The sequence below is a fragment of the Monodon monoceros genome, unplaced genomic scaffold (assembly GCF_005190385.1).
Source record: "Monodon monoceros isolate NGI ecotype Baffin Bay Population unplaced genomic scaffold, NGI_Narwhal_1 Super_Scaffold_7, whole genome shotgun sequence".
Taxonomy (NCBI): domain Eukaryota; kingdom Metazoa; phylum Chordata; class Mammalia; order Artiodactyla; family Monodontidae; genus Monodon; species Monodon monoceros.
Window position 1 is genome coordinate 28,489,961 of NW_021703784.1, and position 25,054 is coordinate 28,515,014.

Here is a 25,054-nt window from a genome sequence, read left to right on the forward strand (position 1 = left end):
TGTTCTAAATGTCACTAGTTGCCAGGAGAGCCCAAAGTACCCCACACCTTTGCGGGTGCCTCCAAGTGGTACTCATCCACACCTTGTCACTTATGAACAAACTGAGGCCCAGAGAGGTTTGGTGTCTTGCATAAAGGTACATGTCCAGTAAGTGGCAAAATTGGTGCTAGAATCAAAATGCCCACTTTCCTTATCCAGTTTTCCTGCTAAGGAACTCTCTCATGCCATAAAATGACTATTTCACATGCTCTCCCTACTTCTCAATCCTTTGACACTTCCTACCTTCATCTCACCATTAACTGGGGCCCTTGCTTCTTAATTCACCCTGAAAATAGAAGATAGAGGAGAACTGGCTCATCTTCACACCCTCAGATCTGCCTACCTGCCTGTCTTTACACCTGTATGTTCTGCCCGCCTTCCCATCACAAGCTTTTGCTCGTAAGACTCAATTCCTCCCTTATGCTCAAGGACTGTACTCCTTGAGTTATCCCTGTTCTCTCTTGCTTCCTCAGTTTTTCTCTCCTACTGGATTATTCTCAACATATATACTCAGTTACCTTTCATAGGAAAAGAAATGCTCTCATGGCCCCTTCATCTACTATGGTGTTTCTTTGCTTCCCTGAAATAATTCTTCCCTAAGAGAACTGGCAGTACTTGCTCTCCCCACCTCCTCTGGCCCAATGGACTCAATAAGCTCCTCAGACTAAGCTTTCTTTACCCACCACACCCTCAAAGTCACTCTTGTTACCAATGACCTCCACCTTGCCACACCCAGCCATGAATTCTCAGCCCTCTTCCAAACCTCCCAGCAGTACTGAGCACAGTGACCACACCGTTCTTCAGGAAACAGTTTCTTCATTTGGCTTCTTAGATGTGATTTTCTTTATTTTTCTCCTACCTTTCTTACTTTTTCTTAGGCCCCTTCACTGGTTCCACCTCCTCGGCTCAGCCTATAGTTACTGGGCTTATCAAGGGCCCAGTCTTCAGCTCTTCTATTTTTAACAAAGCAACCAGAGAAGTGTTTAAAAAATAAACCAAATGTCTTCCCTTGTTTAAAAGCCCTTATGTGGCTTCCCATAACACCTAGAATGAAATCCAAACCCTTTACTTAGACTGCAAGGCCTTGCATATCTAACCCCTTCTAGATTACTCCCTTACTCCACCCTAACCACTGATCTCCTTGCTCTTCTTTGATACTCCTAGTTTACTTCCGCCTTAAGACCTTTGCATTCCTTCTTCTGAAATGCTGTTCCTTCTTCTGAAATGCTCTCTGCCCAGACCTTCTGAGAGTTCCTCTCCCTCATCACCCAGGTTTCTCCTCAAATATCATCTCCTTGGAAAGACCTTCCCTGACTATTTTATCTAAAGTAGAATCCTCTCCTCTTTCATTGCTCTCTATTCCTTTATGGTACTTTATTCTTATTCATAGAATGTATCTCTACTAGACATTATATATAGTTTATTTACTGTTATTGAGAGGTAATATGGTAGACTGATTAAATATTATACGTAGATTCTGGATCCCAAACTCCTAGATGCAGACACTAACTCTGTGACCTGGACAACTTCCTTAACCTGTCTTTTCCTCTGAGTCCTAACCTTTAAAATGGAGATATTGTTTAGTACTTACATATTGTTATAAAGAGTTAAAATGCATGCTTAACAAAAATGAGTCACCTAGTGCTACGTAAATGATAGGTATTATCATTGTAATTTTTTATTATTGTTTGAAACTTCCATTGGAAAATAAGCTTCAAGAGGACAACTACTTTGTCATTCTTGTGTACCACTATTTTTCTAACTCCTGAAGCAGTGACAGTACCTGGTGCATTGTTGGCTCTCAATATCTGGTTATTGAATGAACAAATGAATAACTTGCAGCTAATTGGACTTAGGTCTCAGCATACTCTCAAATCAGATTTGTATGATCTGAAAACAAGGTAGCTTTGAGAATGGCCTATAGCAAAGGATGGTCTTTCCAGAGCTATAAGTGACTTAGAATACTTGTAAAATAAAACACCCACATCTGCCTAGCTATCAGTTAAGGTTTTGGTGACCTTCCATTTAGGCTGGTTTCCATTTACATGGACACCATAGGGAGAACAAGAAGGTATAAAATGTTTGAGGTGAACTAGGAGACAGAAGAGTGAGTGATACGTTAAAAATATGAGCTTTGCGGGGCTTCCCTGGTGGCGCAGTGGTTGAGTCTGCCTGCCGATGCAGGGGACACGGGTTCGTGCCCCGGTCCAGGAAGATCCCACATGCCGCGGGGCGACTGTGCCCGTGAGCCATGGCCGCTGAGCCTGCGCGTCCGGAGCCTGTGCTCCGCAACGGGAGAGGCCACAACAGTGAGAGGCCCGTGTACCGCAAAAAAAAAAAAAAAAAAAGTGTGAGCTTTGCTCATTCAAGGAAGAAGGTAGAAGAAAAATAAATGAATGACAGAATAAGAATAGGGTTCTAATGTTTAGCTTTACCTATTTGCTCCTATATTATTTTAAATGTTCTCGGGCAATCTGTCCCTTAATATTTTCTATTTAGAGTTGTATTTTTCTTTCTATCTAGTTGACCAATTTCCTCTGGGTCAGTAAGCTACCCTCAAGATGAAGACAGGGCCTCCTAGAATTTGAGCTGTTAAATGCCTGTGCTTTTTAGAGTATCAAGTAAAGTTATTAAAATACAACTAAATCTAATTTGGAAAATGTTCCTTTAAGAGAAATACTCCCAGATTTTCATTGATGAGACATTACATATGGAGTCCAGGAATCTGTAGTCCACTCAGAAATGTGTGCTGAATTTGTTCATTTGTATCTTGGTAGACTGAAATAACTCAGTGCTTCTTAGGCACTATCAAAACTATAGCAGATTTACCTTGCCTATGCACTAGTACCCTTGTGGCCAACTATAAATGAATGTAATGAGCATAATGCATTTAATCTGACCCCCTCACCTGTTCTTCATGGCATCTCAAAGGATACTGATCACTAACCTATTCTCTGAACTTCCTGTAGGACTTAAACCCATTCATTTGGTTGGCTGCCAAGTATTTTAGACCTCACAAAACTATGGAAAGTTATAGTGCAATTTGAAACTTCCACATGTGCGTTTACAGCACTTAGCTACAACCTGAAATAATGTTTAGAATGTTTTTCAAAAGGAGAAAGCATTTAATAATGTCTACTCACCTTTCTTTGGAGATTTTGCTAAATCACTTTTTAAAAATTAATTAACCTGAATCACTGAGAATAGTTGGATAACATGGAAAAGTTTTTGCATTTTTCATAAAACTTAAACAGATTTTTTAGTTATTGTACACTTAGAGAAAAAAGAGCAAACACTGTTTTAGTTTCTTGTATTAATGAAGACACTTTCAGACCAGACACTTAAGAATTATTATGTAGTGAGGTTCTGACAGTAGAAGCCTTGCCATATGGGCACATAAACTCCTATAGCTTATGGAATATCAATGAGATTGTTTTCTCTCAGTTACTGCTTTGGAGACCAAGTGATGGCAGTTGGCAGTTTTTGAACAGAGAATATCTTTGTTTCTGTTTTACTCTAACTGCCCATCTGTTGCTTTAACTTTATGCAATTATTTCTGACAGAATGAAGCTTAAAATACTTGTTCCAGTATATTTATGTAAATTTGTTCTTAATATTATTCATTTCTAAATTCTTGATAATATGGGCTAGAAGGGAAGTTATTAAACATTGAAGTTATTAAACAACTGAATCAGTTCAACTGATAAAAGTTGCCTTCTATATGTTTCTGATGTTCCATTGATGCCATTAACTTCTCTGTGCTACCCTCCCTCAATTCTACAAAAGCTACCCTCATCACAGGTTGTATTGTCCTTCTGGTGGCAAAGGTAAAGGTCTCACTTTGCCATTTTGCTTTTCTTCAAATTATTTGGTACACTGGATGTTAGTGGATAGCCTATTTTTCCTTAAAACCTTCTCAGACCTCTGCTTCCATGGCAACATCATAATCTAGTCATATCTTCCTCTTCTTACTTCCTAGCCCCCCAACACTGTACAGCTTCCTACCGAAGAATACTGGGCCCTCCATGTTTCATCCACTCCTCAGCCAGATACTCAGCAAAGCTTCTTCTTCCAGGTATCATCTGCAGGTTATAAGCACAACTCTTTATCAAAAACTTGCTTGTCTTTTACTGCTCCCCATTGTACAGACCTACCTTACATCCCGTTCATTGCATCTTGACAGTTTAAAATAAATATGAAGGTAACATCATTATTTATTTGTGTTTCTTTCTGAAGTTTTTTCTGATCCTTTGTTCAAATATTCCCTTAAAAACTCAAAACCTAGGATTTACTTTGAAACTTAGATTTAGACTATCACTATCCTTACTCTAAGTGTAAAAAGTAGTTTAGTTTTGTTCTTTCAGTGCTTTTTCAGGATAACCTAAATTCATAGATAATTTAAATATTTATTTTGATTATCTCATGCCCCCATATTCTGATGTGAATTTCTACTCATTTTATTTTTTTAGTTGCAAGGAGTATTGAAAATTAAAGAAGTTTCATGGACTTCAGTTAGAAAGAAATCATAAGTTTTTTTTCATTAAATTCTTTTAATATTTCTTTTTAAAATGTGATTTTCATATAATTTTTAAATGATTAACTTTCCAGTCCAGAAATATTTGATGAATGAGTTTAAATTAGGTTATTTCTCCTATACAAAATAGATTAGGAAATTCTACTTTGATCATTTGGACATATATTAATAACATGGAACATTGGTCATTCAGGCCTATTAAAAGTGCAGCGTGTTTGGAGGTGCCCACAGCATGCTTATGTGCTTGAAATGAAAACTCTACTTCCAACACTTATAGGATAACCAACTTTTCTGGTTTGCCTGAGACTGGGGGAGTTGCCAGCATGCTGAGCTATCAGTTTTAAAATGAAGACAGTCCCAGATAAACTGGGGTGATTTGGCTACTGCAAGTACTAGTTAAATTGCTCTCAGTGTGGAACAATTGGCAACTTTACCAGATTAAAAGCATGTTAAGGGTTTGTTTCTTGAATCACTTACACTTAAATCTATGCATATAAATATTAGCCATGCAGTTAACCCAAACCTATTTATTCTAATTATACAAAGATAATCTTACTCTCTAGATATGATTTAGTTTTACCTTACGTATTTTAATATAAAAACTGAGTTAAATTAAAAGCCACACCTTCCCTGTGTCAGCTTATTAATAACAATGGAACTTTGTCTATTTTTTTCATTCAGATAATCTGTATTTATTAAGCAGATACTGTTTGCCTCACATAAAATACTAAAAATTAAAGCTATAATTATGAACAAGGTTATAATCCCAGCACTTATTAGATTTTTGTTAGTAACTTTGGGCCCCATTCTAGGTTTTCTAAATGCCCAAACATTTATTTAATTGCCTTCTGGTTGGTATCTCACTGTCCATGAGATCCCCTGTTCTTTTATTCCCTGGAGTTTAAGTATGTGACAAATGTTCCACCAAATTAACTCACCTCTGGGTGTTAATTTCTTCTGCTTGTGTTGCTGGTTGTTCATCAATTGTATAAGCCCCCAATCTTTTTGAGAGAAGTATTTGTGTACAGTGGCTGAACGATGCTCCAAGATTAAGCCCATAATAGGAAGCTAGTAGAGCACAGTGCCACTGTGGGTCAAGGCAGAAACAGACCACACACTTCTCCTTCAAGTTTAACCTGAGAATCAGCTGTATGCTAACTCTGGTTGTGTTAGTTGGGTCATCTCAAAGGGACCCTAAATGATTCATCTTTGAGGAGGTGACAGATTCTCCTGTATGCCTGGCTGCATCTCAGAGTACTAGTTGAGCAACATAAGACTCTTCCTGCATAAAGGAAATACAGCCTGTAAAATGGTGCCTGACATACAGTAGGTGTTCAGTAAAATTTTGTCCAATAGGTCCTGCCCTGTTGTAATTAGCATCTCAAATGGGAAGCAGGAGTTCATTCCCCTGAACTCATATAATGTATTTCATGATTCAGCACTGAATTAAATATTATTTCTGAATTATTTACTTTGTATTTTTTCTAGTTCCTCTAACTGGACTTTTAAAATTTTTGAAGGCTAAGAATATAACTTACATTTCCTTTGTCTCTCTGAATGACATAGGTCAATGACAAGACTCTTGAAAAAGTATATTGGATTTTTAGTGACATCAGTGAATGCAAAACACTGATACATTTTGGCCGATAGACTAATTGAATCCCTAAACATGACATGAGTGTGGAAAGGAGAATAGGTGAATTAATGTAATTTTAAATCAATTTTTCTCTTCATCTCAAGGGGTCCTTGTAAATGAAGTGCCATTAGAGTAAGATTTTAGAGTGGTGATTGATGTTGTAGGGTAAGAATTTGATGGATATAAGTGATTATATTACCTAGAATATGCTTGTGTTGGTAGTTCTCGTCTATTTTATTTGGACACGGCAGCAATATGTCAACAATACGAAAACATACACTTCACTCTAATCTGGAGCACAATCCATGTTACCTTCTATGGACTTTAACATAGGAGGAAATTACCTTGTGATTTTTCTAATGATGTTCTTTTTTTTTTTTTTTTACATCTTTATTGGAGTATAATTGCTTTAAAATGGTGTGTTAGTTTCTGCTTTATAACAAAGTGAATCAGTTATACATATGTTCCCATATGTCTTCCCTCTTGCATCTCCATCCCTCCCACCCTCCCTATGCCACCCCTCTAGGTGGTCACAAAGCACCGAGCTGATCTCCCTGTGCTATGGGGCTGCTTCTAACTAGCTATCTATTTTACGTTTTGTAGTGTATATATGTCCATGCCACTCTCTCGCTTTGTCACAGCTTACCCTTACCCCTCCCCATTTTCTCAAGTCCATTCTCTAGTAGGTCTGTGTCTTTATTCCTGTCTTACCCCTAGGTTCTTCATGACATTTTTTTTTCTTAAATTCCATATATATGTGTTAGCATACGGTATTTGTCTTTCTCTTTCTAACTTACTTCACTCTGTATGACAGACTCTAGGGCCATCCACCTCATTACAAATAGCTCAAATTCGTTTCTTTTTATGGCTGAGTAATATTCCATTGTATATATGTGCCACATCTTCTTTATCCATTCATCTGATGAGGGACACTTAGGTTGTTTAAATCTCTGGGCTATTGTAAATAGAGCTGCAATGAATATTTTGGTACATGACTCTTTTTGAATTATGGTTTTCTCAGGGTATATGCCCAGTAGTGACATTGCTGGGTCATATGGTAGTTCTATTTGTAGTTTTTTAAGGAACCTCTATACTGTTCTCCATAGTGGCTGTACCAATTCACATTCCCACCAGCAGTGCAAGAGTGTTCTCTTTTCTCCACACCCTCTCCAGCATTTTATTCTTTCTAGATTTTTTGATGATGGCCATTCTGACTGTTGTGAGATGATATCTCATTGTAGTTTTGATTTGCATTTCTCTAATGATTAATGATGTTGAGCATTCTTTCATGTGTTTGTTGGGAGTCTGTATATCTTCTTTGGAGAAATGTCTATTTAGGTCTTCTGCCCATTTTTGGATTGGGTTGTTTGTTTTTTAGTTATTGAGCTGGATGAGCGGCTTAAATTTTAGAGATTAATCCTTTGCCAGTTGCTTCATTTGCAAATATTTTCTCCCATTCTGAGGGTTGTCTTTTGGTCTTGTTTATGGTTTCCTTTGCTGTGCAAAAGCTTTGAAGTTTCATTAGGTCCCATTTGTTTATTTTTGTTTTTATTTCCATTTCTCTAGAAGGTGGGTCAAAAAGGATCTTGCTGTGATTTATGTCATAGAGTGTTCTTCCTATGTTTTCCTCTAAGAGTTTGATAATTTCTGGCCTTACATTTAGGTCTTTAATCCATTTTGAGCTTATTTTTGTGTATGGTGTTAGGGAGTGATCTAATGTCATACTTTTACATGTACCTGTCCAGTTTTCCCAGCACCACTTATTGAAGAGGCTGTCCTTTCTCCACCGTACATTACTGCCTCCTTTATCAAAGGTAAGGTGACCATATGTGCGTGGGTTTATCTCTGGGCTTTCTATCCTGTTCCATTGATCTATATTTCTGTTTTTGTGCCAGTACCATACTCTCTTGATTACTGTAGCATTGTAGTATAGTCTGAAGTCAGGGAGCCTGATTCCTCCAGCCCCATTTTTCGTTCTCAAGATTGCTTTGGTATTCAGGGTCTTTTGTGTTTCCATACAAATTCTGAAATTTTTTGTTCTACTTCTGTGAAAAATGCCAGTGGTAGTTTGATAGGGATTGCATTGAATCTGTAGATTGCTTTGGGTAGTAGAGTCATTTTCACAATGTTGATTCTTCCAATCCAAGAACATGGTATATCTCTCCATCTATTTGTATTATCTTTAATTTCTTTCATCAGTGTCTTATAGTTTTTTGAATACAGGTCTTTTGTCTCCCTAGGTAGGTTTATTCCTAGGTATTTTATTCTTTTTGTTGCAATGGTAAATGGGAGTGTTTTCTTGATTTCACTTTCAGATTTTTCATCATTAGTGTATATGAATGCCAGAGATTTCTGTGCATTAATTTTGTATCCTGCTACTTTACCAAATTCATTGATTAGCTCTAGTAGTTTTCCGGTAGCATCTTTAGGATTCTCTATGTGTAGTATCATGTCATCTGCAAACAGTGACAGCTTTACTTCTTCTTTTCTGATTTGGATTCGTTTTATTTCTTTTTCTTGTCTGATTGCTGTGGCTAAAACTTCCAAAACTATGTTGAATAAGAGTGGTGAGAGCGGGCAGCCTTGTCTTGTTCCTGATCTTAGTGGAAATGCTTTCAGTTTTTCACCATTGAGGATGATGTTGGCTGTGGGTTTATCATATATGGCCTTTATTATGTTGAGGAAAGTTCCCTGTATGCCTACTTTCTTCAGGGTTTTTATCATAAATGGGTGTTGAATTTTGTAGAAAGCTTTCTCTGCATCTTTTGAGATGATCATATGTTTTTTCTCCTTCAATTTGTTAATACGGTGTATCACGTTGATTGATTTGCATATATTGAAGAATCCTTGCATTCCTGGAATAAACCCCACTTGACCATGGTGTATGATCCGTTTAAAGTGCTGTTGGATTCTGTTTGCTAGTATTTTGATGAGGATTTTTGCATCTATGTTCATCACTGATATTGGCCTGTAGTTTTCTTTCTTTGTGACATCCTTGTCTGGTTTTGGTATCAAGGTGATGGTGGCCTCATAGAATGAGTTTGGGAGTGTTCCTCCCTCTGCTATATTTTGGAAGAGTTTGAGAAGGATAGGTGTTAGCTCTTCTCTAAATGTTTGATAGAATTCGCCTGTGAAGCCATCTGGTCCTGGGCTTTTGTTTGTTGGAAGATTTTTAATCACAGTTTCAATTTCAGTGCTTGTGATTGGTCTGTTCATATTTTCTATATCTTCCTGGTTCAGTCTTGGCAGGTTGTGCATTCCTAAGAATTTGTCCATTTCTTCCAGGTTGTCCATTTTATTGGCATAGAGTTACTTGTAGTAATCTCTCATGATCCTTTGTATTTCTGCAGTGTCAGTTGTTACTTCTCCTTTTTCATTTCTAATTCTATTGATATGAGTCTTCTCCATTTTTTTCTTGATAAGCCTGGCTAATGGTTTATCAATTTTGTTTATCTTCTCAAAGAACCAGCTTTTAGTTTTATTGATCTTTGCTATCATTTCCTTCATTTCTTTTTCATTTTTTTCTAATCTGATCTTTATGATTTCTTTCCTTCTGCTAACTTTGGGTTTTTTTTCTTCTTTCTTTAATTGATTTAGGTGCAAGGTTAGATTGTTTTCTCGAGATGTTTCCTGCTTCTTAAGGTAGGATTGTATTGCTATAAACTTACCTCTTAGAACTGCTTTTGCTGCATCGCATAGGTTTTGGGTCGTTGTGTCTCTATTGTCATTTGTTTCTAGGTATTTTTTATTTCCTCTTTGATTTCTTCAGTGATCACTTCGTTATTAAGCAGTGTATTGTTTCGCCTCCATGTGTTTGTATTTCTTACAGAACTTTTCCTGTAATTGATATCTAGTCTCATAGCATTGTGGTTGGAAAAGATACTTGATACAATTTCAATTTTGTTAAATTTACCAAGGCTTGATTTGTGACACAAGATATGACCTATCCTGGAGAATGCTCCATGAGCACTTGAGAAAAATGTGTATTCTGTTGTTTTTGGATGGAATGTCCTATAAATATCAATTAAGTCCATCTTGTTTAATGTATCATTTAAAGCTGTCTTTCCTTACTTATTTTCATTTTGGATGATCTGTCCATTGGTGAAAATGGGGTGTTAAAGTCCCCTACTATGAATGTGTTACTGTCGATTTCCCCTTTTACGGCTGTTAGTATTTGCCTTATGTATTGCAGTGCTCCTATGTTGGGTGCATAAATATTTACAATTGTTATATCCTCTTCTTGGATCGATCCCTTGATCATTATGTAGTGTCCTTCTTTGTCTCTTCTAATAGTCTTTATTTTAAAGTCTATTTTGTCTGATATGAGAATTGCTACTCCAGCTTTCTTTTGGTTTCCATTTGCATGGAATATGTTTTTCCATCCCCTTACTTTCAGTCTGTATGTGTCTCTAGGTCTGAAGTGGGTCTCTTGTAGACAGGATATATATGGGTCTTGTTTTTGTATCCATTCAGCCAATCTGTGTCTTTTGGTGGGAGCATTTAGTCCATTTACATTTAAGGTAATTATTGATATGCATGTTCCTGTTCCCATTTTCTTAATTGTTTTGGGTTCATTATTGTAGGTCTTTTCTTTCTCTTGTGTTCCTTGCCTAGAGAAGTTCCTTTAGCATTTGTTTCAAAGGTGGTTTGGTGGTGCTGAACTCTCTCAGCTTTTGCTTGTCTGTAAAGGTTTTAATTTCTCCATCAAATATGAATGAGATACTTGCTGGGTAGAGTAATCTTGGCTGCAGGTTTTTCTCCTTCGTCACTTTAAATATGTCCTGCCAGTCCCTTCTGGTTTGCAGAGTTTCTGCTGAAAGATCAGCTGTTAACCTTATGGGGATTCCCTTGTGTGTTATTTGTTGTTTTTCCCTTGCTGCTTTTAATATGTTTTCTTTGTATTTAATTTTTGACAGTTTGGTTAATATGTGTCTTGGCGTGCTTCTCCTTGGATTTATCCTGTACGGGACTCTCTGTGCTTCCTGGACTTGATTAACTATTTCCTTTCCCATATTAGGGAAGTTTTCAACTATAATCTCTTCAAATATTTTCTCAGTCCCTTTCTTTTTCTCTTATTCTTCTGAAACCCCTATAATTCAAATGTTGGTGCGTTTAATGTTGTCCCAGAGGTCTCTGAGACTGTCCTCAGTTCTTTTCATTCTTTTTTCTTTATTGTGCTCTGCAGTACTTATTTCCACTACTTTATCTTCCAGGTCACTTATCCGTTCTTCTGCCTCAGTTATTCTGCTATTGATCCCATCCAGAGTATTTTTCATTTAGTTTATTGTGTTGTTCATCATTGCTTGTTTCATCTTTAGTTCTTCTAGGTCCTTGTTAAATGTTTCTTGCATTTTCTCTATTCTATTTCCAAGATTTTGGATCATCTTTACTATAATTATTCTGAACTCTTTTTCAGGTAGACTGCCTATTTCCTCTTCATTTGTTAGGTCTGGTGGGTTTTATCTTGCTTTTTCATCTGCTGTGTTTTTCTGTCTTCTCATTTTGCTTATCTTACTGTGTTTGGGGTCTCCTTTTTGCAGGCTGCAGGTTTGTAGTTTCCATTGTTTTCGGTGTCTGTCCCCAGTGGCTAAAGTTGGTTCAGTGGGTTGTGTAGGCTTCCTGGTGGAGGGGAGTAGTGCCTGTGTTCTGGTGGATGAGGCTGGATCTTGTCTTACTGGTGGGAAGGTCCATGTCTGGTGGTGTGTTTTGGGGTGTCTGTGGACTTATTATGATTTTAGGCGGCCTCTCTGCTAATGGGTGGGTTTGTGTTCCCCTCTTGCTAGTTGTTTGGCATAGGGTGTCCAGCACTGTAGCTTGCTGGTCGTTGAGTGAAGCTGGGTGCTGGTGTTGAGATGGAGATCTCTGGCAGATTTTCACTGTTTGATATTATGTGGAGCTGGGAGGTCTCTTGTGGACCGGTGTCCTGAAGTTGGCTCTCCCACCTCAGAGGCACAGCACTGACTCCTGGCTGCAGCACGAAGAACCTTTCATCCACACGGCTCAGAATAAAAGGGAGCAAAAGTAGAAAAAAAGAAAGAAAGAAGGAAAGAAAGGAGGGAGGGAGGGGGGAAGGGGGAGGGAGGGAGGGAGGGAAGGAAGGAAGGAAAGAAAGAAAGAAAGAAGATAAAATAAAATAAAGTAAGATAAAATAAAATAAATATATTAAAATAAAAATAATTTTTAAGAAAAAAAATTTTTAAAGAAAACAAAAAAAAACGGATGGATAGAACCCTAGGACAAATGGTGAAAGCAAAGCTATACAGACAAAATCTCACACAGAATCATACACATACACACTCACAAAAAGAGGAAAAGGGGAAAAAATCATAAATCTTGCTCTCAAAGTCCACCTCCTGAATTTGGGGTGATTCGTTGTCTATTCATGTATTCCACAGGTGCAGGATACCTCAAGTTAATTGTAGAGCTTTAATCCGCTGCTTCTGACGCTGCTGGGAGGGATTTCCCTTTCTCTTCTTTGTTCTCACAGCTCCAGGGGCTCAGCTTTGGATTTGGCCCGGCCTCTGCATGTAGGTCGCCGGAGGGCGTCTGTTCTTCGCTCAGACAGGACGGGGTTAAAGGAGCAGCTGCTTCGGGGGCTCTGGCTCACTCAGGCGTGGAGGCGGGAGGGGTACGGAGTGCCGGGCGAGCCTGCGGCGGCAGAGGCCGGCGTGACGTTGCACCAGCCTGAGGCGCGCTGTGCGTTCTCCCGGGGAAGTTGTCCTTGGATCCCGGGACCTTGGCTGTGGCGGGCTGCACAGGCTCCCCGGAAGGGAGGTGTGGATAGTGACCTGTACTCACACACAAGCTTCTTGGTGGTGGCGGCAGCAGCAGCCTTAGCGTCTCATGCCCGTCTCTGGGGTCCGCGCTTTTAGCCGCGGCTCGCGCCCGTCTCTGGAGCTCCTTTAAGCAGCGCTGTTAATCCCCTCTCCTCGCCCACCAGGAAACAAAAAGGGAAGAAAAAGTCTCTTGCCTCTTTGGCAGGTCCAGACTTTTCCGCGGACTGCCTCCTGGCTAGCCGTGGTGCACTAACCCCCTGCAGGCTGTGTTCACGCCACCAACCCCAGTCCTCTCCCTGCGATCTGACCGAAGCCGGAGCCTCAGCTCCCAGCCCCGCCCGCCCCGGCGGGTGCGCAGACAAGCCTCTCGGCACCGCTCTTCTGTGCGGGAATCTCTCCACTTTGCCCTCCGCACCCCTGTTGCTGTGCTCTCCTCCGCGGCTTTGAAGCTTTCCCCCTCTTCCACCCGCAGGCTCCGCCCGTGATGGGGCTTCCTAGTGTGTGGAAACCTTTCCTCCTTGACAGCTCCCTCCCACTGGTGCAGGTCCCATCCCTATCCTTTTGTCTCTGTTTATTCTTTTTTCTTTTGCCCTACCCAGGTACGTGGGGACTTTCTTGCCTTTTGGGAGGTCTGAGGTCTGCTAGCTTTCAGTAGGTGTTCTGTAGGAGTTGTTCCACATGTAGATGTATTCATGGTGTATCTGTGGGGAGGAAGGTGATCTCTGCATCGTACTCTTCCACCATCTTCCCCTCTAGGATCTCTAATGATGTTTTTAAAATAAACCTTACTCATTAGAATATAGAAAAGCTGGATTCGTAAAAGTCTTTCTCCAAAGGAGGAGAAGGAGGAGGAGGGGGATAAGGAAGAAGCAGCAGCAATCATCAAAACATTCAGTGCAGTAATAAGAGACAGAACAGCCCCAGGTGTGCCCATCTCCATAGGATTGCCTGTTAAGTATACAGAGGGCAGCAGGACCTTTAACCCCGTTTTTCTGATAACAGACCCTTAGAAGTTCTGAGATTCTAAAGGATGGACCCACATATGCAAATAAGCTGGGGTTCAAAAGCAAGTTTGACTCAGGCTCTAAAGTGAAAATATTTTCATTTTTAGATAACTTGCCAATGATGGATGAAGTATTATGGAAATGTAGCCAATCCTCGATCTCAGCCCAGTCCCTACCTACTTTATGAAACTATACTTAAACCAAGAGATAATTAGTTAAAAGCAACTCAGATTTCTGTGTGTGGTGGGGGGGGTTCCCCTTTTCCTCCTTTACTTCTCTTTACCTTTGTTCCTCTTCTTTGGTCTTCCAGGCCCTTGTTTATCTCAGAGAATAACTATAAATGTTAGGGTTGATTAATATCTTCATCAGCAGTTTCCTGGTGTGAATCCCAGATGACTCTCATTATTTACTCAAGTGTTTCTTTTTTTTTTTTTTTTTTTGCGGTACGTGGGCCTCCCACTGTTGTGGCCTCTCCCGTTGCGGAGCACAGGCTCTGGACACACAGGCTCAGCGGCCATGGCTGACGGGCCCAGCCGCTCTGCGGCATGTGGGATCCTCCCGGACCAGGGCACGAACCCGCATCCCCTGCATCGGCAGGCGGACTCTCAACCACTGCGCCACCAGGGAAGCCCTACTCAAGTGTTTCTTTATGGAGTGTTGGATGTCAGCAAATGACTCTCTGAAAGAAGTACAACGTTTTCTTAAAAAAGGCAACATTTAATACCCGCAGTGAAGATGAAGTCATACATTCAGATATCCACTTGCCTTTTTCTCTTGGGGGAGTGGATTTTCTTCTAGAAGCAAGAGAAATTTTATGACCTGGTATTTTAAGAAAGAAGTTAGGATTATATATATGCTCTACTGATCTCAGATATTATCAGTCTTCCAGTTTAACTGTGGCAGAATGCATTGCTTTGATCTTCAAATGCATGCTTATTAACAAAGTGATTTTCTTTTAAGTGAGATGGGTATTTCAGTGGGCATTGGTGAAAGCAAAGTCTTGATGGAATTTTAAAATGGCTTGTTATTTTAAACAAATTATGTCTATTTCATCATGTGGTCTACTTTATCATGATTTCTAAGGGAAGAAAGAAAATGAAGAACTGTTCATCATTTTTCAGGTAGTAAATTCCCAAGAGTAGATACTTGTAAGTTGTATATTAGCAACCTGAACTTTAGGAGGAGAATATGGTTCATTGTTTGTTTTTTCTAGCATCAGTGATGGTCATTTTAGACATATTGAAAGTACATTTTACTGGCTTGCTTATTTATTTAAAAAATAACTCCCCAATTAAAATTTATGCCTTCATTTGCACTAACATAGTACTGATTACATGTCTACCTTGTTTGTTCTTAGCTGATCACAAGACTGTCTCCTACCTCTACACAAAGCTATAATCACCTTGAGGTCTAGAACTGTACCTTATTCACTTTCATGCTTATAAAAACCTGGCTCAGTGCATGTTTCATGGATGTTCAATAAATAATTGCTGAGTGTATTCTGATTACTGCTGCTCTGTTTCCATTTTTACTGGTAGTGTTTTGGTAGTCTTCATAAAATGAAACTTTGAAACAGTTTTGTGCCAGTATCTAGAATTAAAATGGGTCATGTCAAGAAGGTTACATATTAGAAAGAACGTGGCATTTGAAATCAGAAAGACTTGAATCAGGCCATCTGGGAAGTCAGGGCCTTTCAAATTGTGGATCAGGAGACCTTGGGTACAGTTAGTGGAGCATGTCTAAAATATTTTTTAAATAATAAAATATAACATTTTGAAGAAATAGGCTAGGAAAGGATAAAACATTTCATATTACTTCAAGAATCTTTTTGTTTCAAAGATAGATGTTTGTGTGCTTTTGCCTGTGTGTGTGTGATGTAAAACTTGGTCACAATTTAAAATGCAGATTGTTGTCAAAAAAAGTTTAAAAAACAGTAAGCTTTGGATATTTGAATGTTTCATAATAGTTCTGAGCCTTGAATTTCTTATCTGTAAAATACAGTCAAATGATAACTCTTTTGAAGGTCTATTCTGAAGACTAATGGTAGTAGTATATGTAAAATATTTTACATAGTACCTGATTTACATAGGAGACAGGCAAAAGATGCTGCCTTTTACTAAAACTAATCCATTTAAAAGTTAATTGATTAAGATCTATTCAGGTGTACACAGGACTGAGTTAAGACTTTAAATCCATACAACTAATTTTCAAAATACTTTCTGATTTGAAAAATAATGATCTTAAAAAAATTAATCAGCAAGGACATTGCTTAATTAATTCACTCTGTTTATTGATTTTTCTTTGAGATCACTGCTTTTCAATTCAATAGAAGTATTTTTATTTACCAATCCATCTACTCAAGTAATATAGTTAGAAGCTGGAATATATCCAAAGGAACATGACAGAAATTTTTAGGTGATTCCAAACTTCTCCAATGAGGAGCAGTTATAGAATCTGGTGAAAGCCTACAAAAGAGACTTATTTCAGATGACATTGATTTCATATATTAAAAGGATTGTTGTGTGCCAGAGAAAGTAAGTGTGTTCTTGAAAAAAGGAAGAATGAAGACCAACTTTTTGGAAGTTATGGAATAATAGAGTTCAACTCAAAATAAGAAACAAAGAATTATACCTAAGTCTGGTCCTGAAACATCATAGCTACATTAGAAGTGATGTTTCTCTGAGAAGGGCAAGTGAGTGTGGTGGGATTTGATATCATGCACACTGTCTTTTTAGTTTAAAAATTTGGTGATTTTTGATTGGCTTTTATGGGTTAGAAATCCTGATGCACCATATACTGAACCTTTATGTTGAGCAACCCTGTGTGACATATGCATATGAGATATGTTTTTTTGCATAAATGGACCTGAAAGCTCAGTCCAGCAGAAAACACTGAGGAGTTTGCTAATTTTTATCCGTGAAGGAATCCATGCATTTATCAGGTCAGTTCCCATCTTTCACAGGCTGCTTATCCCTGGCTTTACTCTGAATTTCTTCCTTCATTTTGTCAATTACTTTTGTCTTTAGTACTTAATTAGAAACAAAAGGAGAAAAGAAGTCTATCTATTGGTCATTTTTAGCAACTCTACTGGATGTAAGCCCTGGTACAAATGTAGACAAGGTTTGGGAAATGATATGAGCATAGGAACACCTATAAAGAAGAAGAATACTGGGAGGCGAACTGATGTCTGGAAGGGGAGAGGAGACTCTATACAAAATGATGATTAGTCTTACCTAGAAGCCGACCAAGAAAGGGAGACGTACAGGGGAGGATTTTTTTTTTTTTTTTCCTGTAGCCTTTGGAAAGGCTTTGGGTGGCTTTAGATCTTGTTGGGAAAACATAAAGGATATCCTCGTTCATAATGTAGTCTTAGTAGCTGAAAATGACTCTCCCCTCTGAAACAGTTTATAGACGAGAAATTGAGTTGTACTATATGTAAGCTGATTTGCCTAGTTAATATAGAGCTAAAATCAGAACATATATTATTTGACTTTGAATCCTATATTCTAATACTAGTCCTGATGGATTACTGCCCTGAAACATTTTCTCTGAGTCTGATGGCCTCAGGCAGCTCTTAGGGTTTTAGGGTTTTGTCTCTTAGGGTTTTAGCTATGGATTGTAATTACGTCAGGAATCTTCTATTTCTCACTATCAGTAGTAATGGAGAGTAGCTTTGTCAGAATGGACCATAGAGCTGAATGAGGCCTTAGAGATCTCTTTCAGAAATTTTCAAACGTTATTTTAAAGTGAAACCCTTTGTTCAAACAATATTTATGTAATAACAGTTTAATATATAAAACAGACCAGAAAGAGGATTAGGGGACCTAGACCACTGTCTGTCCCCACCTCCCACTCCCACCGCAGTACAACCATGAGGCTCCTAATCTTCATGTTCCCAAGAAGCATGATAATTAAAAAAAAAAGTCTATTTGATTGCCTTTGTTTTACAACCAGAGTTTCTTTGAATGCAGAAGAAAGAGGAAATTATTTTAGGACATCCTAGGAGAAAAATCCACTATCTTAAATATGGCAGAAACAGCCTTTAGGAATGGATTTCAGTGAGCATGACTCCACTGGAGTCCAGGGGAAGGAAAGATGTAAAACATGAGGAAATTGACCCTAATGATGCCCCAAACAGACATTTATAAATATTAATCAACTCAAGAGTACAATTGACCAACCATTTCTAGTACCTTTCCTAAAGAAAACAAAGTCTGTGAAAATAAATGTATTTCTCTGAATATAAACACTTGTTAGTGCTGATTTAAAATAATTTTGTATAGGTGCATTGTAGCAGCTGCAGCAATGGCCTTTTCCAGGGAATTCTGCAAAATAGCAACAGGTTTGGACAAGCCATCCTATAGTTTCATAGGGCAGTGTCTCTAAAGAGGCTGGTTTTCCTTTCATGTATTATCTGGAAATCAGTTGGAGCCTCCAGAGCCTTCTTAGGATGAGGTCCAGTGATTTTTGGATAAGAGAAATGGAGGGGCCAAGATCAAGTAATCACAATTTACGTAGTGACAGCTCTGAGAACTTAGTCCCAAGGCCAGGTTTAGTGGTTACTGATGTTTTTAATGATTACATTGCCAGTGAGCTCATGTCTTATAATTTGCTGAGACCTGAGACTCCCTCAGGTGATGGCATATTTATAGCCTGTTTCAATGCTTTTTTCGTCCTGAATCCATGACTGAATGTTTAATAGTATCTGCTATTTCCTTGTCTGAAGACTCATCTTGCCCAGTTTCACTTACCAACTTAGCACATGGAGGTAACTCTCCCTCAGGAAGAAAGTAAGCCTGTGTGCCAGTCGTGCCAATCACCAGCACGTTTTTCTTCAGGTCAATGGAACATTGATGTCTCTTGAGCATATCTAGCCCTAGAAGCATATCCATGGGCTGCTCCTCAAGTATAGAGAAAGAGCATTGTAAGAAATCACCTTCGATTTGAATCTGAGCTAGGTGAACTCGGCCAATAATTCTCTGCGTGCCCACACCTTTAGCAATCCCAGCCCATCGTCGGTCCACCAGCCGTATGATATTACATCTCTCGGCACAAGCTTGGCTCATAATGGTCATTTGGGCACCCGAGTCAACAAAAGCCTTCAAAGGATGTCCATTCACTTTGCAGTTGATGTAGAGCATGGCCACTTGTCCAAAACTCTCTGGAACCTCTTCCATCGCTATATTCATGTTCTCCTCAATGTTCTGCTGCCGGATCTCTTCCTCTATTTTGGCCTGAGCTTCCAAATCAAACGGGTCGGCAGAATAGAGGCTAAGTCTCTCTTGCTCTCTCAGGGACCTTTCCCTTTGCTGCTCCATCAGGACCTGAGAAAAGGTCTCCAGGTTTCTGCTGAGCAGGGCTTTGGCCAAGGCAGGATTGCATTCCTCCAGCAGGGACAGATCATGGGGGTTGGAAAGCAGCATGTTTCGGATCAGGGCGGGGCTGTCCAGCCCTTGAGCAGAGGTCATCTTCTTTCCAGAGTCCAGGCCGCGGGACTGCTGGACCGACTGTGCCCGCTGGTGCTGGTGGTGCTGCTGGGAGCTGGATGTCCCAGGCACGGCTGTCCCGGTGAAATCGCTCTGAGGCAGGCTGGATGTCTGGCCCAGAGGCCGGGGCCCCACGTTCTCCTTCTGGAGTAAAACGACCATGTCACCGTCTTTGAGGCCATAGGAGCCCAACGAACAGTGGTCGTCGGCAAGGAGTCGCTCCACGTAGACAATCTGGATCTCCTCGGCCGGGATGCCAGACTCAAGCTCACAGAGGACACGGAAGTTGTGGAGCTCAAAGTCAGGGCTGACCTGGAGGGAGAAGGTGGCCTCGGAGAGGTCCCTCCGCACACAGTAGACAGTGAGCAGCATGGCATGGGCCCGGGAAGGCCAGCTGGGCAGAGGGCATCGGGTTGCTCACTGGCTGAATGGAGCTGGTCTCTGTAGATGGCTCAGCTGCACCTCACGACTCGGTGTCTTGTTTAGGTTCATTCACCTCTCAAGGAGGTGCAGCCACTCACCATTCTGGGTGACCACTCGCCAGCCTTAGTGCCTGCTGCTTGGCCTCGTGGAACCTTGAGGGGACACGTATGTTCTGAAGTCCATTTGTATGTGTGCTGCTTGGAACTTAGAATGCCTGTTCCCATAGAAACAAAGTCACTCGAGTCCATTCGGTTCCAAGGCTAGCCCTTCAAAACCTGTTTAACCCATGGTCTGAAAAAGATTGTTTCAGCTTTTCCTAAACAACATATTAACATTTTGTTCTTTGAGAATTGTATTCTATGTACTTTTACTTATCCGCCAAACAGTGAGTGCTTGTTTCCTACATGGGAAGTATCAGGCTATGTGCTTGGTATAAAAAAAAGATACATCAGACTTGGTGCATTCCCTTAAGGGTCTCACATTCTAGGGATAGATTGATGTTAAATGGGTAAATCACAATACCGGAGGTAAGTACTTTGCAGACGTGTTCAGCATGCTGAGGGATGTCTTTAGAGAGAGGAGACAAGTGGATGTTGAAGGATGAGCATTTCCCATGTGGAAAGTGGTGAGAGTCACTCGAGACAAAAAGAATTGTATGTATAAAGCAAGAATTCATTACAAGGCCTGTTATTTCCAGAGAAATGTGAGACATTAAACGTCTTAATAGGATAAATCTGTACATGAATTCGAATGGCAGGATATGAAGCTGGAAAAAATTCATTGGAGCCAAGTTATAAGGAGTCACATATGAGCCCAAGGAGTTTAAATATTATCAATAAGCAAGAATCCTCCCCTCCCCACCCTTGCCCCCCCCAGAGGGAGAGAAAAAAGAGAAAAGAAAGGAAATGGAAGAGATTTGAAGCAGGTCTTTGCAATGTTTATTTGTTTTATTTAATTGATTTAAGGAAGAGGTTTCTCACAACAAATGGAAGACATACGTTTTGGCAGGAGGGTCAGGTAGAGGCTTTCTCAATGGCTCAAAGAGGGAGCTCTTGCTAGAATACGAAAATGTAAGAGGCAGTGGAGAATTAAAGTGTTTCATAAGTAGAATGGACAGGATATGTTTACCCATTGGATCTGGGGAGCAGAATTGTATGGAAAACACAGAGGGTCTCTAAAATAGGAGACTGGTTAGAAATAGGCCATTACCTTGAATGGATGAGTGAGAGGAACCTTGAGGAGACCAATCTGACATCTATTCTGTAGTAAAATGCATGGCGAATGCCACACTGGAGGCCAGATTTGCCTCACTCCCTGACCCTAGGGCACAGCCCTGCCCCATACCAGAGTGGAGGCTCAAAGGCAAGGGTAATGTGGTGCCTCAGGGCAAAAGGAAATCGTCTAGAAAATCCTTGAGTGCCAGTTCTTTTTCTTTAGATTTCGCAATGTGTTTTGCCCTGTAAAGAGGTCATGCTTTCCTAGCTTGGTCTTCCCAAGTATATTTTCTTATGAACCAAAAGGTAGTCAATATCCTCTGCCTCATCCCCTCTCCTTGTTTCAAGTCTTGTCAGAAGACCTGCACTGTTACTTAGAGAAAGATGTTGCATCAGTCTAAAGAACTGGGGCGGGGGGAGGTGTCCCTGTTTCTCATGTGTTTGTCTCAGGTGGAGGACTATATTTCACTCATTGCTCTAATTATCCTAATGTTTCATACTCATATTCATTTATGTTTGGAATGTTGACTGAATGCCTACTGTGTGTGAAGCATGTGCAAAGCTTCAGGGATGCACATGATAATGTTAAATACAGGCTGTGTTCTTAAAGGAGCACAGTCTAAAATAGAGGACACACACACACACACACACACACACAAATTGGGGGTTTAAAAAAGTACCATAGAATCTGGCAGAATGTGGGAGAAATTAATAATATATGCAGAACAAATGCAGAATATGGAGAGGGCTGTTGGGCAGGGAAGGCTTCCTGAAAGAGTTGGACTTAGAAAGATGACAAGTCAGTCATGTGGGGGTGGGCTGGGGTGGAGGACAAGGCTGAGAAGAAGACTGCCTGACTTAGAGCCTTTAACAGGAAAGGCAGCACTTCATGATAAGGAGGATTTTATAAAAATTTAGGGGGAAAAAAACTAGCATCATAATATTCTTGTAGAAAATTATGAATTATTTAGAACTATCTTTCACTATTTATAGAGATGGATGGCCCTTTGGCCCAACGATATTAAGTTAATAAATTTCTTCTGCGGTTCTTAGTGTCCTCGTCAGAGATCAGTAGTGGTTTCCTCTGAGTTTGGGAACAACTATAAGGTGAGACATGTTCATATGCAAATTACTCTGCTAAGGAGCAGATGAGACGTTGGTAGGGCTTACGTTCCACGTTCCTTTCCCCTTACCCCAACCAGCTTCAGACAATGTTTCTTAAAATCTTAATAAGTTAAGGAGATAATACTAGGGTTTTTGTCTTTTTAAGCAGTGAATAAAATTATTTTTGTAGAATAAGATTTTTTTTTTGGCAAAGCAGGTATTCAGGATTCACATCAAAAGCAGCCAGCAACTTTTTTCATGTTACCATTGCCTTCATACTGAACATAATTAAGTTTTATGCAGTATGTTTTATTATCTTGTTGTAATTCTTTACTTTTGGTGGCATTTTTCATTTATGTACCTTTTACTATTTTACCCTTTACTGAGAACACACAGTGGAAAGCAAAGAGACTCAAGGTCTGGCCAATGAACTGTCATCATTCCATAGATCACAGGATGTCAGGATTGGCAGGGAGCCTTCAGATTCTGTGGTCCAGTCAACCATCTAGATCTTAAACCTCTGTTGCAATTTGCAACAGAGGTTTAAGCCTGGAATCTGAAAAGATAAATACAGCCTCCTGGGGCTGTTTAGTACTTCATTTTGTATATTCTTTGATTTTTTTTCATTTTACTCAGTATTATTGGTGATTCAAATACCATATGTGTAATTCTCTTACCTCAAAATTTTAATTAAAAACCTCTTTTAATTATGTAATAAATGGGGGATCATTGGGAGTATATAAAGATACTCCTAAATGTAAAACGTTTTTATACCTTAAACCCTTATTGTACAGACCACTTGGAAATGGGTGGTCTGAATTATCTAGGGGTACTAATCTGGGTAACTGAAGGTTATTGCAACTTTTCTTTAGGAGTTTTTGTGAAGTATATACTCTTACTTTTCTTCCTTGGTAAGTACAATGTAGGAACATAATTGAATCTTTCTTTGATAAGTGAGACACCTGCAAGGTCTCAGGGCTATCACTCAGAAATCAATTCTCATTGTATAGCCTAAATACCCATAAAATAGAAAAGATGACACTTATTTCATACTGGCCAAGTAAATAACCCCAAAATTATTTTTATTTTTATTTTTATTTTTGCGGTACGCAGGCCTCTCACTGTTGTGGCCTCTCCCGTTGCGGAGCAACAGGCTCCGGACGCGCAGGCTCAGCGGCCATGGCTCACCGGGGCAGCCGCTCCGCGACATGTGGGATCTTCCCGGACCGGGGCACGAACCCGTGTCCCCTGCATAGGCAGGCGGACTCTCAACCACTGCACCACCAGGGAAGCCCCAAAATTATTTTTTGAAGTAAATCCACAGTAATACCTTTTATAATTTGCTTCTTTATAAAAACTTAATGCAGCAAAAATCCAGGTAATTAATGGTTCCACTTAGTACAGTGAGTTGATGTTTAAAGTACCATCTCTTGCTTTACAGAGCAAAACAAATGTCTTTTATCTGAAAAAATAATATAGCTACATGAATGTCATTATGTAGTGTATACAGTCATTAAACCACATTAAGCAAATATATTAGCTTGCTGTATTTTGATTATTTCCTTTAAATACATGCCTGGTGTTACTTTAAAAGTAAAGTGTAATTGAGACCTATTAAAACAGTTAAATCATCACTTGAGATTTTCAATGCCATTTAGGGAAAGATACAGAATTTTTAAAGCTGTATTCATAGGCTGAACAACTAAGTTTCCCACTGTATTCATAGGTTAAACAACTAACTTTCCCACTGTTTTTCTGTTTGCAATACAATAGATTGTGCCAGAACGGCCACTAATGAATAACATTTATTTCTTCAGGTAGTTAATCATTTAGTAGACACGTTAAAATGCTCTGATGGAAGTTTAAGCTTTTTATTAGTTTGTTTGGAGGTTTCCCCTATTAAAAAAGTTTAGTATTGCCCATTTTTGAAGCTTAAAGACCATGATAAGTCCTCTTAAATATATAAACAGATATGTAATTGAAGAAACTCATGAGACCTGAGAAATTAGTCTGCTGGGAACTCAGCTAGTGTTTTTTCTTTATTGTAAGAAACTAAAGAATATGAACAGAAGACCCACACATGCCTGCACACGTGTGCACACACACACACATGCGTGGAGAGAAAGAGCAAGCGCACACTCAGGATATGTTTTCAATTACTTTGAGAATGCAATGAAGATGATGTCACTTTTCAGCAGGAGTATTTTTATCGTGCCTTTGTTTATTACTTTATTTTATAGATTATCATTTTAACAACATCATAAAAAGAGATGCATTTTAAGGTATACACTGCATATTGAAAGTAATATAATCTCTTGATAACTTTTAGTGTTTTCAATATATATATATACTTTCCATGTCTAAATATACATGTATGTGTATTTTCATTTTAAAGAAAGTTTGCTGCTATGATTTTGTACTTTGTCTTAAGAATATAAAATGTCTTAAGAATATAAAAGAATATAAGAATATAAAAAATATTCTGATCTATGGGATGCCCACCTTGTTTATTGAAGGTTTAAAGATTACTTATAATTTGTGAGGGAAACGTTTATAGATTAAATAAATTTAGTGTAACAAATTAAAAGCAGGATAAAAACAATTTATAACTTTGTGGGTTGATAATTACTTTTCTTAACTTTCAGTGTACCTTAGATAAGGAATGTATTTATTTTCCTATTCCTGCTGTGAGAGTAGCCATATAACACAAAATAGCAGAAATGATAATAGGGCCTTATGTTTTGAATTCAGCTGTGACCGAGGAAAATTATTCAAACCACTTTTTATCGTTTACTCGTTTATAGTAACTTGTAATGAGATCATCTCAAAAACACTGTC

General features: G+C 39.2%; 2 protein-coding genes across 3 annotated transcripts in view; one reads left to right on the forward strand and one right to left on the reverse strand.

Annotated features, from left to right (window-relative positions):
- Window positions 1-25,054, forward strand: part of PDGFD (platelet derived growth factor D) — a 236,480-nt gene that overhangs the window by 108,015 nt on the left and 103,411 nt on the right. The gene's annotated exons all lie outside the window — the stretch shown is intronic.
- DDI1 (DNA damage inducible 1 homolog 1) lies at window positions 18,648-21,124 on the reverse strand. The gene has a single exon (XM_029208289.1). The coding sequence runs from the start codon at window positions 19,845-19,847 to the stop codon at window positions 18,648-18,650; it is 1,200 nt and encodes a 399-aa protein (XP_029064122.1). The 5' UTR covers window positions 19,848-21,124.

Bases quoted from the DNA above. Each gene is read 5' to 3' on its own strand.
- DDI1 (XM_029208289.1), bottom strand. From the start codon at position 19,847: ATGCTGCTCACTGTCTACTGTGTGCGGAGGGACCTCTCCGAGGCCACC.